The sequence below is a fragment of the Ascaphus truei genome, chromosome 4 (assembly GCF_040206685.1).
Source record: "Ascaphus truei isolate aAscTru1 chromosome 4, aAscTru1.hap1, whole genome shotgun sequence".
NCBI lineage: Eukaryota > Metazoa > Chordata > Amphibia > Anura > Ascaphidae > Ascaphus > Ascaphus truei.
The window spans coordinates 84,816,543-84,834,100 of NC_134486.1; the positions used below are offsets into that span (position 1 = coordinate 84,816,543).

The 17,558-nt window shown below is 43.2% G+C and overlaps 1 protein-coding gene across 1 annotated transcript in view; it reads left to right on the plus strand.

Moving 5' to 3' along the window:
- Positions 1-630: 630 nt before the first annotated feature.
- Positions 631-17,558, plus strand: part of LOC142492911 (uncharacterized) — a 39,597-nt gene continuing 22,669 nt past the window's right edge. Inside the window, exons 1-5 of the mRNA XM_075596129.1 lie at positions 631-775; positions 8,779-8,892; positions 10,543-10,687; positions 11,871-11,984; positions 15,459-15,603. Of these exons, the coding sequence (XP_075452244.1) occupies positions 8,787-8,892; positions 10,543-10,687; positions 11,871-11,984; positions 15,459-15,603 (510 nt within the window). The 5' untranslated portion in view covers positions 631-775; positions 8,779-8,786. The remainder of the gene's footprint in view (positions 776-8,778; positions 8,893-10,542; positions 10,688-11,870; positions 11,985-15,458; positions 15,604-17,558) is intronic.

Genomic DNA, 17,558 nt, shown 5'->3' on the forward strand with positions numbered 1-17,558 from the left:
CACCTATAATATATATTATCTTTAACTGTATATGCAATGTCTTGTATATAATGTACCCCTTTTCACTTATTGTAACTATGTATTTGTAACCATGTATTTGTCATTATACTGTAACTCTATGCCCAGGACATATTTGAAAACGAGAGGTAACTCTCAATGTATTACTTCCTGGTAAAACATTTTTTTTATAAATAAATAAAATACAATTATTAGCTGCAAAGAACTTCTGTTTCTCGCTTCTGGGCACTAAAGTAGTTAAAGGAAATATTCTTACATGAGAATCCTTGTAGTGTTTGGATCCTCTCTAATTATAACGTTTTCACCTACATAAGATATAGGGGAAAGGCATAGACCCCTTCCCTATACCATATGAGAACCTAGTGCGTTCAATTTAACTTCAAATGAATCAAAAGGAACAATTATATCCAGAAGAGAACACCCTTTTTTATATTTGTAAGCGAACCTTTGCATCAAAACAAACTGCAGAGCACATTGGTATAATAGTGTCAGCCACACCAAGTAACTGCACATATGTAGGTTGTTGTATAAGCTGTCCCCTTCACAGTTGCATAAGAAATTCCCATTCAACCTGCATCATCCAATCAGAAACCCACAATGTGACTCACACAACACAGTCTCCCCTCACAATTGGCCTCATGAAAACAATACACGTCTCTGCCTGAGGTTGCATAAGTTTTACTTTGCTTAAATAACCGTGGGATTCCCGTTTTCTTACCAGCTTACAGACCGAGGACTCAGCTGGAATTAATACTCTGTGAGTATGGCTTTGTGTATTTATTTTGTCACATTGTTTTCAAGTTGCCAACGTGCCTCTCTAAATCAGCCCCCCTGCAGTGCGGGGCCAGGTCCTGACCCTGCGAGTTAACCATTTCACAGCCAGAGGGTCCTGCAACGCATTGGCTTTGAATCTGAAAGGGTTAAGGAATCAATAGCAATATAAACAGAGATCATAATCCCATTAAAGTTATATCTTTTGTTTTTTGGTTTTCTCACATGAAGATCTACTTCAAAGGTCTGCTTTGGAAATGATCAAACTGTATAAATAAGCGCCCTTCTCCCCCCCCCCCCCCATAGGTAGCACTGCAAGGGTTAATAAAGGTATTCCAGCACAGCTATCTCCTGCAGAGGGGCTGTGTTTGTTTTCCCCTGGCAGGAATGTGATCTGTTTGTTTGAGCTCAGTCTCCAAGATCACATCTGGGACAGGATTAGAGCAAACCCTCCAACCATAACTGCGTTTTATAACCTGTGCCTATCACATTCAGCTGTACAGATTGTACCTATTTCTGCCAGTGGCTGAAGCTTCAGCTAATTAAAGCATCTGGGAGACTGATGTGAAGGCTGACCTGTTTGCTAATTACCAGCTGGGTAGAGGGGATTTAATACCACGTCTGTTGTGTGTATTATGTACACATAAATGCACATATTTTATAGGTAATATGATGTCTGTGGTCTGTCTAATATGGTAGGTCTGTCTGTTATTGTGCCTTATTTCAGGGGAGCGCAAACTTTTAGTGCTGCGCCACCCTCTCTCTCCCCCTGGCTCTCGCGCCCCCCGCCTACCTTCATCCGCATCAGATGACGCTGCGGGGTCATGTGATGTAACGCGTCACGTGACCCACGACGTCATTTGATCCGTGGCGACACGTCACAGAGCGGCTGAATCCCGGGTAAGTAAACAGTTACAGAGGCCTCATGCGGGACCTCTGCAACTGCCCGCGCCCCCCCAGCAAAATCTCCCGCCCCCCAGTTTGCGCACCGCTGCCTTATTTGGAGGGGTACTTGTTTGGAAGCTCCTCTATCAGACACTGACATACTATAGAAAATATAATTTAGAAAATATAATTTACCAAATGCTGGAGGATCAGCAAGGCAAACTTTTTGCATTGCGCCCCCCTGATGGCTCTCCACCCCCTACTCGCGCCCCCCTTATCTGGTCTGAAGCATCAACTGACGCTGCGGGGTCATGTGACATCACGACATTGCCACAGCGACGCCTCAACAAAGTCAAATGAATCACGGTAAGTGAAGTTGCAGATGCTCTCGCGGTCCCACGGCATTTCATTTAAATGCCTTGGGGAACAGCGCGGGGCCTCTGCAACCACCACGCGCCCCGAAAATTCTTGCACACACCTGAGCTAGAGCAGTGGTTTCCAACCATTTCAAGTGACATTCTGAGGAACCCCCAAACCATCTGTAATAGCAACTCTGTGTTTAGATGCATTCTAAATTCTTCTGTATTTGATACAATTTTCAAATGACCAGAAAATTACAGGAACCCCTTCAGGGAGGCACGGGGAACCCTGGTTGAAAAAATTCATAGGAAGTGTACATCGAGGCTGCCTGTAGTGCAGACTGGAAAAGCAGATGACAGTGATTGGTGTATGGTGCTCAAGCATAGAGACCCATGTAAGATAATAAAAGGAGAGAAGGTATACTGGGAAATCAATATTCATAGAAATAACCTTAAGCATATGGGGCTCCAATTACCCAGAAGGCAGGGGTTGGATGCACGGAGACACCCCCCCCCCCCCCTTACCTCATTGGGCTGGCCCCCGTGAGTATACTCACAACTCGGCGTCACCAGTCCTTCTCTCCATAAGCGTGCTGCTGTTCCAATGGGAAGAATCCAGTGTGAGATTTGTGTGTGCAGCGCACAGCCAAAGGGAGGATAGCAGGTCTGGCAAAAAAATCTTTATTAAAGTGTCATAAAAACAGAAGGCTGCAACCTTCTACGCGTTTCGTGCACTCAGATGCACTTTATTATCTGAGTGCACGAAACGCGTAGAAGGTTGCAGCCTTCTGTTTTTATGACACTTTCATAAAGATTTTTTTGCCAGACCTGCTATCCTCCCTTTGGCTGTGCGCTGCACACACAAATCTCACACTGGAAAAGCAGATGAGCAGACGTTGCACAGCTACAGATGTAGCTAAGAGTATTGTTTCCAGCACTTGGGCACGCTGCAGTCTGCCACAGTGATGGAGGCTTAAGGCCCTGTGGGAGGGTGGGGGGGGGGGGGGGAATACAGACGCATGGACCGCCCGAAGTGCGACCATGGCAGACACTGTCTCCGATACAGCAAACTTTTACTTTTTTGCCCGCGGTGCCGGAGACCGTGAGTTTTGGTACGTCTGTATGGGGAGGGAAAGGCGGGCAAGAATAGGTCTGTCTTCTGTAGGACTGCACTGGTATGTAGGAGGTAGTCACAACGAGCCCCACATTTAAATGTTTACATTTGATTTTTTTGCATGTGAGTGGAAGACAACGGGGTCTGTGAAGAAGTGAAAAATTCAACTACAGATGTAGCAGACGTTAAAGTGATGCATTGCAGGGACTCCTCTTCCGAAATGTTACTTTTATGTCTTAAGCACTTATTCTCATGATCTGTTATTTGTATTATTTGTTATTTATATGATTATGTCACGTGTATTAATGCTGTGAAGCGCTATGTACATTAATGGCGCTATATAAATAAAGACATACATACATTGCGTTAACGCTGGTAACTTATCTAACAGGAGTTCTATTAAAAACAATGGTTAAGGAGATAACCTGTTACAGAATTTAACACATTCTTTTGTGCGTTAACTTGCATTAACAGGAATATAATATCTGTAGATGCACAGCACCATTTATTTTGTTGGGGGTTGGGAGGGGGTTTGCCTGTGTCTGCACCAGAAACTAGAAAATGAAACGCCCCTTGTGATGATTTGGTCAGGAAACCTGTCATACTCCTCACTCAACTCAATTTCAACCTCACACACATCATATCCAAGGCACACCGGTGTCAACAGTACCATTCCAACTCCTGGGTCAGATGATCGCTACTAGTATAACATTCACACTGACCTGATCTTTCCCCTGATGTCAGAGACAGGAGAGGAAGTCCACCCCATACAATGAGTTGCATTGGCATGAAAATACTCAGCCAAGTAACACTATATTTGCTGTATATTCTATACTCAATGTTTGCATATATATTCTTTACACTGTGTATATTTGCAATATATCCCAACACTATATTTACCAGCCTAATTCATAATTCCACAACAATACATATCACAGGCTATAGAACACAACCTGCTTTCATTACAGGTCTATTAGGGACCTGACACACAAAATCCCAGCAATCTCCAGAAACCCCAAAGCCCACCACATTATATATATATATATATATATATATATATATATATATATATATATATAATATAATATAATATATATTCTCTCAAAAGCATTATAAGCCTGCAAGCCACATCAAGGCATGACCTGTGAACAGGTCCTAACACTACCTGATAAAATTCTCATTCGCAGAGAGACATTCAGAAACTTTGCTTTGTACAGTAGGTATACGGTCAGGGGTTGAAAAGTAAATGAGTGTGTTGTTAGCATAGAGGTTATATTTGAACCCAAGAGATTTTATTAGGTCACCTAGAGAGAGTGTGTACAGAGAAAAGAGAGAGGTCCCAGGACAGAGCCCTGGGGTACCCCCACAGAGAGATCGATAGAGGAGGAGGTGTTAGCAGAAGAGACACTCGATGGGAGAGGTAAGAGGAGATCCAGGATAGAGCTTTGTTCTGAATACCAAGAGTATGGAGAATGTGAAGGAGAAGAGGGTGGTCCATGGTGTCAAATGCTGGAGAGAGGTTGAATAATATGAGCAGAATGTAATGACCTCCTGTCTTTGGCAGCATGGAGGTCATCAGTTATTTTAATGAGGGCTGTTTCAGTGGAGGGAGCAGTGCGGAAGCCAGATTGTAGAGGGTCTAGGAGAGAATAGGTGTTGAGAAAATGGAGCAAGCGAGAGAATACAAGACGTTCAAGGAGTTTAGAGGCAAAAGGCAGGAGGGAGACAGGTCGATAGTTAGAAAGACAGGTAGGGTCAAGCTTGCTGTTTTTGAGTAATGGTATAACTGTTGAATGCTTGAAGGAGGATGGAAAGGTACCAGAGTAGAGAGGAGAGAAGATCTGGACAGTGTGGGCCTCAAAAGGAGGGAAAAGCAAGAGAGGGAGGAATAGGAAGGGTTCGGTAACAGTAGAGAGAGGAGAGCAGGAGCCCCACGCCTCCACCCCTGCCATCAGGGTGTGGAGTGTGGGAGAAAGAAAGGCCACCATAAGAGAGGGCAGCTTCCAGAGCAGAGTCAGACTGAGTGAGCCAGGTCTCAGTTATAGCAAATAGGAGCAGAGAGTGAGAGAGAAAGAAGTCATGTACAGAGAGGAACTTGTTAGAAAGGGAGCGAGCATTCCAAAGGGCACAGGAGAAAGGGAGAGAGGAGGGAGGGTGGCAGGGGATGGGTATGAGGTTAGAGGGGTTGACACCAGAAAGAGTCGAGGTTGCATTTGGCAGGTGAGGACGAGAGCATGTAGGAATAAGGCAGGGACCAGGATTGGGAGAGATATCCCCAGAACCAAGGAGGTGAAGCATGGGTAGAAAGAGAATGTGTTGGGATGATTTGTAGGGGGGGGGGGGGTTAGTGGAGGGGATATAGCTGTGTGGTGACAGAGGGCGCAGGTAAGAAAAGAGTTCATGTGAACTGAGAAGTGATGAAGGAAGGAGAGATGGAGATATATATATTTAGAGATAGAGACATAATGAGGCTGGTAGAAAGAGGTGCATAATTTGAGAAGTGAGGTCACAGCAAATATTAATAGTAAAGGCGGCATCACAGCAATAGTAAAGTGCTGAGATGTGCAGTCTGGGATTGATGATATCCTCCTTTCCGGCGTAGTTCAAATGCAGGAATCAGGGCCAGTAGGTGTTGTCCACTTCTTCACTACTTTTGAACTTCCTTTTAAACTTCAGTTTTCCTGCTACTTTACAATGTGCTACTTGGATGGGCTGCAGGCTGCTTAAAGCTGTTCTGCCAGGGTTTATATGGGCCTAAAAAGTCACCTGACAGTGTGGTTCTGTCTGCTTAATTAGCACATCTGAGGCACATTCAAACAGACGTTTTTTTTCTAACAGGGTGTTACCTGTTACCTGTACATAGAAAATATGTCCAAGCGCATCAATAATTATGTATGATATATATAGTGATTATGTGGTCATATTAGATCAATAGTGGAAATATTATCTGAAACAAAAATTAAACAAGTGAAATGAAAATATAATTGTGCCATTGGAAGGACGGGGAGATGGGGGTGAACAACTGCAGTGCCCATGGCCATAACGCAGCCTGTGAGAGAGGACGTGGTGCCTACTGTGTATCCTGTATCCTGCGCAGCTGACAAACATGTTGTTTAATACTAGTTTTTATACCTACCCGCAGATATAGTTTTTTATTCTGTACGTGCATATTTACCTTCTTTACATAAATTCTATTTTTTATATACTACACTATGAGGGTCTTGCACTTTTTTCTCTTTCTGCCTAGGTGTGAAAGCTTAATTTAATTAAAGGGATGAATGAGACAGGATTCAAATATGGGATTTACCTGAGGAGAGAAGAAGATGATGAGGTCCTTCCTTTTAAACTTCAGTTTTCCTGCTACTTACAATGGGCTACTTGGAAAAAAAATATATATATATATAATGTGTGCCTAAGTTAGCAGGTCTTTTTCATGTTCCTGTGTTTGGACAGACTCAATGTGGTAATTCTCCCTCCAAATAGAGGTAAATGAGAATTCATGTAGTGTTAGGACCTGCTCACTGGTCATGCCTTGATGTGGCTTGCAGGTTTATAACGCTTTTGCCAAATGGTTTAACTAAATTACCCTTTTTCAAGAGAATATATAAGTATTTCACTATGTACTGTATTTTTGTCACATTGGATGTAGCATTGGGATTTTCTGTTTTTTGTTGTATACTATTAGGGACCTATCCTCACAAACTAAACATTTTACAACAAACCCCATGTTTCAGTAATCAGTAAACCCTTAAGTTAAGTGGGACTGCAACTTAAAAAATCAGAACCAACCTATTATACACATCAACGGCCCCAATTTATTTCTGATCAAATTAGAATATTTGAGAGCTACTTTTTTTTTTTAATTAAAAATGCACATCTTTTGCTATTTGTTTTTACATCACAGGTGACTTTTAGAAAGAATTGAGAGACGTATAACATAACACCTAACACACAACAGGCCAAAAGCATGATAATTATTCTAATTCAATCTTATTCCAATCTTATTGAAGTGAAACTTCTTTAGTGGCACCTCATTCGTAATGGGACAAAAATGCATTGTGGAGACAGAAAATGAAACGGATTCTGACGTCATGAAGTAAGTGCTGGCAGTTGAGGCCGGGCTGTGTTCTGGCTCAGCCTGACCCCAACACTGGCATGCTCCCACCCGCCCTGCTAACCTTAAAATCACATGCGGCGCCGCTCCTAACGGCCGCCGCTCCCCCCACATGCCCGCTGACATGTAAGCTGTGAAAATGTAATAAAATATTTGTCCTATCGCCGCCGCCGCTCCTAACGGCCGTTGGAAGGCACAAGTGACGTCAGTGCTGGCAGATTAGGCCAACACTTACTTCCATGTCCACATTCGTCCGCGGCCACATAACTGTCTGGTGCCGATCGCATATGCCGCGCATGTGCAGTAGTGATGGTGCCGCTGACGGATGCCACGCATGCGCAGAAGCGGCTGGCATTGCTCGCGCATACTGCGAATGTGCAGCAGCGAACACCGCCTCAATTTCAACAAGCCACGCATGCGCAGAAGTAGCCATACTGTCTTGCGCCATTCACATATGCCGCGTATGCGCAGTAGTGATGGCGCCGCTGACGGATGCCACGCATGCGCAGAAGTGGCTAGCATCGCTCAAACTGAAGCAGAGTTCTCCGGCGCGCATGCGCAGAGGGTTCTGGAGCTCGGCAGTGCGTCGCGCATGGGCAGCAGAGGAGAAGAGGACACGGAGCACAGACCACCCACCCACACCCCCTCTGTCACACACACACACACACACACACTGTCACTCACAAACACACACACAGTCACACACACACACACACACACACACACACACACACACACACACACACACACACACACACACACACGGAATTCACAGTTAGTGCATATAGCTAATATAGGGGATATGTGCCGAGCACGCGTGTTCTAAGTCAAATTTATTTGCGTTTTGTCAATGAAATTAATTTTTAATTAAAAACATCACCAACCCAAATACAATTTCTGTGACAAAGTCAAAGAAGTTTCACATAACATGCGCGTGCTCGGTACACACAATTTTTTTTAATGTTATACAGACCAGCAACTGGTTATACAAAACATGGGCCTGATCATTATCACTGTGCTGTTTGCAAATTAAAGCAGTAGCTCCCCCTCGTTTGTTTGTTTTCTTCCCAACACCCCTTTCTTTTTACCAGGATGATAAGCAGAAAAGTTGTTATTTTTTATCTACTGGGACCCCCTGGCTCCTGACATACTTATCACTGAAGGTAGTGTGTTCCTCTTAACTCCAAGGGGAACAAAATAGTGGTTTTAATCTCCCGTGTCACATGGGCTGATAGACGACCACGACGTCAACCGTTACGGCTTCACAGTGGCCCGTGGGGATTTAATTACCAATAAGTTTTGGTGCTACTTATGCATCTCGGGAGCCAGTGGATCTTCTGAGCTGAAATGAATTCGGCTCACCTCCCATACTCCCCACCCTGGTAAATAAATACGGGGGGAGGGGGGGGGGGGTCCGGCTTTACACCAACTAGTTGACATTCAAGGTCACCTTGAAAATGTAACCTTGTGACATCCCAATGCTTTGATGTAAACATTGTTTTCCTTTTTCTTATCAGCTTTGAAAATGTATGAACACAGCGTAGTAAAGATGATCTTGATTTTCCTGGCTCTTGCCGTGTATATAACCATGGTGGCCTTGAATGCCGGAGCCGGTTCTGGATTGATGAAAGGTAAAAGCAAAACATGCATAGAATGTGTTCACATGTTTACTAAACATGTCAGTGAATTTCTGTTCAGAACTCTGGTTGCCCTGACACACATTTAGACTTTCCCTTGTGTATTACTAGCCGCCCAGAGGACTGGGCGCATTTGTAAACTTTATTTTGCTTTGATATGATGATTTCGGAAATGGACATCTTTGCAAAAGGAAAGTTAAATTGCTGTTCTAGTGTTCCTTGCATCACCCTTTTCATATAAGTGGCCAATTAAACCATTCAATGTCAGAGGAGCCTGCAGTGCATTTCAGGCTTCTGGATGGGTCCCTATTGGTCATCTGACCATTGCAACCAAATTGCCAGTGTTTATCAGCACACTTAGCTGAAGGGCTCCAAAGCAGTATTCTCCAAACCAACAGCCACTAGCAATCCTGCCTTTATTTGGCTTCTCACGCAGCAGGAAGTAAACCTTACAGGGGGACCGCCCTGTATCAAGGGAACAAAACCACATGTTAAAGTGTTATGTATGTGGCTGTTTTCTTGGGTGGAGCCTACAATCGGCCATAACAATAATCATCACTTTAGTACTTTATGATTAAAGCAGAAATTGCACCAATACTTACTCTCTGTCAAGGAATTTGGTGCCATGCGCCCTTTATACACTCACCATTGTATTACATGAAGGAAACTTGGTAATCAACTGTTTTATATTTGATGCTGATCATCAGCCTGGGATGTTTCACCTCCTTTTGTTGCTGAAAAAAGGAGGAAAGTAAGTGACGCACAAAGACAAGGAACTCGATAAATCCCATTATAATGTGTGTCAAATTTACCTGTGCAGGTATTATGTATTTGTTTTCCATAAATGTTAGACCGATTTTATTCCTAGCTGCGTAGTCCACAAAGGTATTGAATTATAGTGTTACTGATCCATTCCATAGGGATAGGTTTTAGCTCCGCTGGTTCTGTTCATTTAACAGTTCTTTGGCGTTTCATGGCCCCTCAAATCATGTGTGAGATCCTTACTAATTCTCCAATTAGCAACAAGGTATAACTACACTTCAGTGTCAGTCTCGCTCTACTTACCCCCTCTTCACTCTCTACTGACGAGGTGGTAAGTCTATGGCAGAGAGAAAATAGAGAATGTATTATTATTTGTCACTAGGGAATTTGTGCATCCACAGTTTGCCTTCATAATAAAGGAACTTTGCTACTCGATCATGCCAATGTTTAATTGCACTGAATCACTGATAGCATTATGCTTCATTCATTTAACCGTTCCAGGGCACGTTCACATATTTCACCAAGTTTAGATCTTTGACTGTAAGAAATTGTAATGTATTTATTCAGTGTATGTACCTGCTATGTGGAGCTTACCTTGACTGGGTTAGCGGGCTTGAATCATGTTTTGGTCAAAAGATGCGACCAGTTGTTATACAGACTGAGGTTCTACATGTAAAAATGTCACTAGTAAAATTCAAGCCAATTTGGGAGGAGCGCTGGAATTGTACTTCTGTTTTCCAGGAATGTAAGGCCAATCTTTTTACCAGCTGCCTACTCCGAAAGGGAGGAGCACAGATATTATGTGTTTTGTTTTTCTACGAATGCTGAAACTAAATTTCTGGGGAAATACGCCCCTTTATCTTTTTTTTTTTTTAATCTCAGGTGTGTTCCAGCAATCGGTGGGAAATATCTCAAACAAATACATTACAGAATTTACACCCTCCGGATGGACTTTCTTAATCTGGAATGTAATATTTGCTTGGCAATTTATTTGGCTTGGATATGTGCTTTCTGGGATCTGTAGAAGGTAATTTCCCGTGCGAAACCGTTAAAGACGTTGGCCCACATTAACTTAAAGGTGCTATTCCATAAGACTCCTTCTGGCGCGGGAAGACCACCTTACGGTCTGGTCATGTAAGTGGGCTGTATGGTATATTCAGCACCTGGAGGTGTTTTATGGAATAGCATTATTTAATGAATACAGACTGATAACTTTTAACAAAAATTGAGGCGTTTTTTATTTTTAAAGACCGTTTTATTTTAGTCCTTTTTCATTTTTCAAAACCGTAGAGGCATTATTTACTTTAACCATGCATTGCTGTGGGGTCCTTTCACTAGCACTGTGGTTTGCTGCTTATTTCTCTCTCTCTCTCCGCTTTCCTTCAAAATCTATATTTCAGGGCCTGGAACTTGTGGGCGAATCGAATGTCACAACATTTGTCTGGGTAAATGTTATGACGTTCGCACAAAGGGAGGATGATGGCCGTTTCGGGAGTTTTTGCCCAAATTCTTAATGGTTGAAACCGCCTAACAATATCCGTCTGCGAATTGAAATTTGCGCAAAAAACAGTGAAAAATTTGCGGCTCGAATTTTGACACTTTTGCCCATTTCTCGTCACAGTATATGTTCAACATTCATAATAACATAGAAAATATGGGCAGGGCCATGTCCTAGTGCAGAAATGTTAAATACAAATGTATCATTTTATAATTTTTGGGCCGTGTGTCATAGTCATAATTGCAACATGCTTTTCAGGATTTCCTCTGCCAAAACAAAGAGAGAAAAATACTTAACACGCACTCGCTTAAATCCCCCTCCCAACCTTTTATAAGTTGAAGACATTTAGAGTTTTCAATAGACACCCCAAGCTTTTCCACGTCATTTACAAACCATCAAAAAGTATTTGTTTATTCTAGCAGGCACCTTGTGTATTATCGCTTGTAAACAGGTACATTCATTTTACGACTTTCTATCTTCCAGGGCCTTAAAGCCTTAACTGTTGGTGATCCTGTAGTGCTCATTTACATTGTCACCCCCAATTCTAATACAGAAGATTCCTGCCTTAAATATGATGCTATTTGCCAATCTGCTAATTGAAAGCAAATCATTGCATTATTGGTAGCGTATGTGTTGTATGATATAAACATGTATACATTCTGCATAACTGCAATTAACCTTTCTTTTTCTCTGTATTTTCCTTTGCCCATAGGAGTGAGCTGGGGTGGATGTATTTAAAACCAAATGTATTTCCCTTCTCCTTCTATCTTGTGTGGATACTGAACAATGTCTTCAATATTGGATGGATTTTTCTGTGGGACCGAGAGTGAGTTACAGTTTCAATTAGAAAAAGCTGAATCTTTTATCACTGCGTGATGTGGTCGAGAGACCCCACCCAGACAATGCAGGAAAAGTCTGAATCCTGGTCCCATCACAGCAGTATACAACACGTTTTCACACAACTTTACCAAATGTATCTATTTATTAGGACCTACAATAGACGAGGAAAGGCAGTCATTTTTTTTGCAATAATACCCAATCACCCAATGCACAGAGTCCTCCCAAAAAGTTTTTTTGTGTGTTGAACATTTATAATAACAATATTCATGATGTCTTCTTTCAATCTTAAACACAGCCATAGCATGACTGTAAGGCCGAGTCCATAGAAGGACAGGCCGTGCTGAGACGTGCGGACGCTCAGCGCTGAGCCCCTGCATCCTCAATGAGGATGCCTTGAGAGGGGGCTCGTGCGAGCGTCCGCAGGCGTGCTCAGGCTTTGGAGTTTTCAGCTGAGCGCCAAGCTGTTTTTCAGCGCGCTGTCGGATGAAAACCTCCAATGAGAGCGGGGCTGCGCCAACGTCACGGCGCCGTGACGTCGACGTCAGTGCGTCGCGGGCGATTGGCCCAGCGACGTCACTGCCCCGCCTCCCTCAGTCTCCCCCCAACTCCGATCGCGGACGCTGGCTCGCCTGTATGTGCATGGAATCGCACAGCTTCTGCAGGCGAGCCTCAGCGTCGGCGCGGTGCAGCACGGCTCCCCCCATCTATGGCCCGCGTACTAAGACTGCGCTTATAGTGCCTTGCGACGCGACGTCGCTCCGAAACAAATACATTTACTCCGTCGCAAGCGCTTATAGTAAGCGCAACGGAACGACCAAAAATTTTGGAGCCGGGTAAATTTGAATTTTTAGAGACAGTCGCCACATGTGACTGTCTCTAAACCAATCAGATTGCGCTGCCCGCCCCCTTTGTGACGTCACTGGCCTCGTCGCCAGCGATGTCGCTAAAACCCAAATTACAACTTTCGCTAATGGCAACGTGTGACGTCATGCGTCGCCATCGAGTGCCTAAGAGTGCAGCAGCAGGTGTAGACACGGAGGTGAATCGATTTGGAATGCATTGCATAACGTTTATGTGGCACCGATACAGAGCCACAAAGAAAACACCTCAGAGGAGAGATGATTTCAAGACCCCAATAACGTGCACTCGAAAAACTGCAGTATGTTAGAAATAAAAGTCTGAGATAAGGGAATAAGATAAGAGGTAGATGCAATGTCAGCATGTAGAGGTCAAAAGTTCCTGCATGGATAGCCTGAATTTGTAGCAAGTGAGGTATAATAGGTGTGATGATGAAAGATGTTATGTGAAACTGATCCTGGGTAAATTCTATCTAGAATATATACCATGCATCCTGTGTACTGATGAGTGACAGTCTCAATAATACACGGAACAACTTTATTGGTATAGTTAAAACTATTGAAGTATTTTTTTATATTAAATAATGCAGCTAGAAAAAAAAAACTTACATCATGGAAAGTATCCCTCCCCTCACCCCCAAGGCAGAAGCAGCTTAAACTAGGAATGCTGCCATAAATACATTTTGATTAAATTCAATAGGGATACATTTGTTTGGTAGGGGCAATAAATAAGATACAAATATTTGCTCAATCAAGTGACAGTGTATGGATACTGGTAGCGATTGTATCCAGACACAGTAATCTGTTATGTAGAAGCTACATGAAACTGTGACAGTTCTAGTCAAATACTAAGGCTAAGGCCCCGCTCCCAGAGTCAGCGCACCTGCGCTGCTGACAGGCGGTGCGCTGAGATACACAGACCGCGATCTGCGGTCTGTAGGGAGCGGGAGCTGGAGCGGGAGGTGGGCGGTTTGACAGGGAGGGGGGGCGTGGCTTGAGCGGAGGGACCCGCTACTCTCCCCCCCCCCCTCCCTCCACGGACTCGGGCTGGAAAGTAACTTTAAACACACACACGCAGGCACTCATTCATACACACACACACACACGCGCGCACACACACACACACACACAGGCAGGCACTCACGCACTCATACACACACACACAGACAGAGGCAGGCACTCACGCACTCGGGCACACACATACACACACACACATACACATACACACACAGACAGGCACTCAGGCACACACACAGACAGGCACTCACCTGCTTTCACTCCACACTCCTCCCCGCTCCCCGAAGCCTCTCCTCCTCCCGAAGCCTCCCCTCCCCATTGGCTCACAGCCACACACGTCACGCGTCAACGCTAGGAAACACCATTCTCTGGTGTCTCCAGCGGCTGACGCGCTACAGCGTGTAATCAGCTGTGCAGCCAGTGGGGACCGGGACCGGCTCGCGAGGATTCCCCTGCTGGTGGGGAACTCGCGACCTGCCGCCCGCGCCAACGAGCGCAGCGGGACCGAGGCCTAAGGCTGAAATACAGAGATTAAAAAAAACACCCCTGTAGATGAGTTACTTATTTCAGGGGAGAATTGCCAGAGTATTAGTATATGGTAGCGAAGCTTATCTATAATAATGGGTTATTTCGGCAACGTGCTGTGGAGGTAACAGCGGTGGCACACTGAATTCTCTAAGTTCCCTACTATCACCCTGCAATGTCCCCACTGAAATAAGCTTTCCCTATTAAGAGTTGTTTCGCTGCTAGAAGACTCCTAGTACGCCTAGTAAGACTCTTAGTAATCCATACGCAGCCATGTTGCGTGTCCTGGGATAGCAGGATCTTCGCCGATCGATCACAGGAGAACAGATCGACCGGCAGCTTAGATAATTAAATTGCTTTAAAGTTAAGCAACTGCTGCACTTATTAAAACACGAACCAAAATGTTTTAAAATGAAATGGCAAGAGCCGATGTCACTTTAATATGGGACCTTCTTGTTATTGATTTTCTGGGGCAACTAAGGCCGTGCCTCTAGTGCCGTCAATGGCAACGGCGACACGACGGGTGATATCACCCGTCGCCAACGGCGAAAGTTATATTTCGCAGGGTGGCGGCGTTGCGTAATTCTGGCAATTTGATTGGTTCAAGGGACGTCACGTGACGCGACAGCCCTTGAAAAATCAAATTTTGCCGGCTACCAGTTTTCGCTCCGTCGCTCCGTTGCTGTCGCGCGCACTATAAGTGCACGCGGCGGCGGCGGCGGCAATGCTTTTGTGTTCGGGCGACGTCGCCGGCACTATAAGCACGGCCTAAGGCGGTGAATAGGTGTGAGACTGAGTTTCTGTGAGGTAAAGCCAAGAAATCGTGATCTAGGAGACTCCAAAAAGAATACGAGTTGAAAAACCTTTCCTTTATTCATTGTTTTCAAAACAAAATGTGGAATACTGTTCAAATTTGCTCAAATGCTTTTAAAAGATACAAGTGTTGAAGTATTTCTAGCAATACATGTTATTTATCAATCTGTTTTACAGGGAATTCATTGTTTTTGTGTTAGATGCATTACTGTAAAGCACATGTTTGACGCTGTCTTTTGTTTACCTAGGTATCTGATTCCTGCTCTGGTGTTCTTGGGCGCCATTACCTTAACAAACTACATAGTTCTCTTTATTTCTTATCGAACCTTATTCTTCCACGGGGATTGGTTCCAGAGAATGCATAAAGTGGACTTGTGGCTCATCAGAATTCTTGTAAGTTGCGCCATAAACTTGAAATGGTTAATAAATATTGGTCTACTTGTCCGAAACACTGAGGGCTATTAATTTACAGCATTAGAACGTACAGGCAGATGCATGTTTTGTAGGAAACAGGAAAATACCCTTTACTGGTTCAAATTTACAAATAGACAAGGAAATGCTGTCTTAATTATATTTTTGACATATAATCATGAATGTTGTGAGATCACAAGGCATATGATTATATAGGTGGTGTTGCCAATGTTGGTAAATCAAACAGAATATATTTATTTATTTACTATAAAAGTGCTGCATGTGGTAGGGGTGAGGAGCTTGTTGAGGTAGACAAGTAGCTTGCCCAGAAAGTATTTGAAGGCAAGACAGGAAATATTAACTTTGTGCCTAGACTCAAGTGATGACCAATCTAGTTCTTTGAGCATTTTGCAGTAATGTGTGTTGTAGTTGCATTGAAGGCCAAAACTTAATATTGAATTGTAGAGGGTATCAAGTTTGCTAGGGTGGGTTTGCGGTGCCGAGCCATATACTATGTCCCCATAGTCTATAATTGGCATTAGCATCTGCTGTGCAATACACTTTCTGACCAGTAGACCTATTGAGGATTTGTTCCTATAAAGTACACCTAGTTTGGCATAGGTTTTGGATGTCAGGGTATCAATGTGCAACCCAAATGTTAAATGGGAGCCAAACAATATATAGATAGATCGATACAGTCATGCGGACAAAGTTTGTGAACCCCTTAGAATTTTCACATATTTCAAACCTAAAATGTTATTAGATCTTAATCTAACTCCTAATAATAGAACAAATCAGACAAAAACATGATACTTTTTCAACATTTATTTATCCACAAATGATTCAATATCCATGCGGGGAAAACTATATTAACCTTTAGATGCAGGACCCCTTGAGCAGCACTAACTTCAACTAAGCGTTTCCTGTAACTGCTGGGCAGTCTCTCACATTGAAAATAAATATATGTTTGTTATCTTCCTCATATTCAATGCTGGTTCGTAAGCACTGAAAATTACGTAAGATCCTTCTAGTGTGAAAATACAGTCTCCAACACAGATTTCTTGCAGTTACAATATTTATTGTTGAGGCATTTTACAATCCCAAGCGTCAGTTAGTCACAGGCAAGATGTTGTTACAGGTTATATATGGATAGCAGTCTTTTTAGCTAGATGATTCTCTCCTGCTCTGATGTAATATTCCTCAAGCAAGGCGTGATATAGTTTTTTCCTAGCTTCAAATTAACCTTTAAGCTTGTTAGTATGAAGAAACATCTGTTATAACAAAGCACAAAACATATATTCATTATTGAAGGTCGTTTATCTGCTGTCCATGTACCGGACTTATCTTACTCCCACTTTCATTCATTTTCACTGACATTTGTATAAAACAGTGAAAAAACAGTTTTTTTCTTTGCGTGTCCTTGTATAGCGCTACTAGTCTTACGTAGCGCGTTACAGAGACATTTTGCAGACACAGTCCCTGCCTAGAGGAGCTTACAAATTATTTTTTGGTGCCTGAGGCACAGGGAGATTAAGTGACTTACCCAAGGTCGCAAGGAGCTAACACAGGAAATTGAACCAGCTCCCCTACTTCAAACTCAGTGCCCGAGTCAGTGTCTTTTACTCACTGAGCCACATAAAGATCAAAGCACAATATCAGTCCTTAGCACTGATATCTGTTTGCTCAGATTAACCTGAATTTCCTGTATAATTTACATTGATCTATATATACTGTTTCTATTCAACATCTTTGATTTTGTGTTACAAGCTTTTTACAGTACAATAGTATTGATAAATTTCTTTACAATTGTAAAAATACCTTCAGAATTTGCCTTAATATGCCTAATTTTATTAATCTTAATTAATCATCCCCTCTCAACAAACTGTATTCTGGATTTGCCAGTTTGTAACGGTGAAATGCAATGTTTCTGCTGTTTG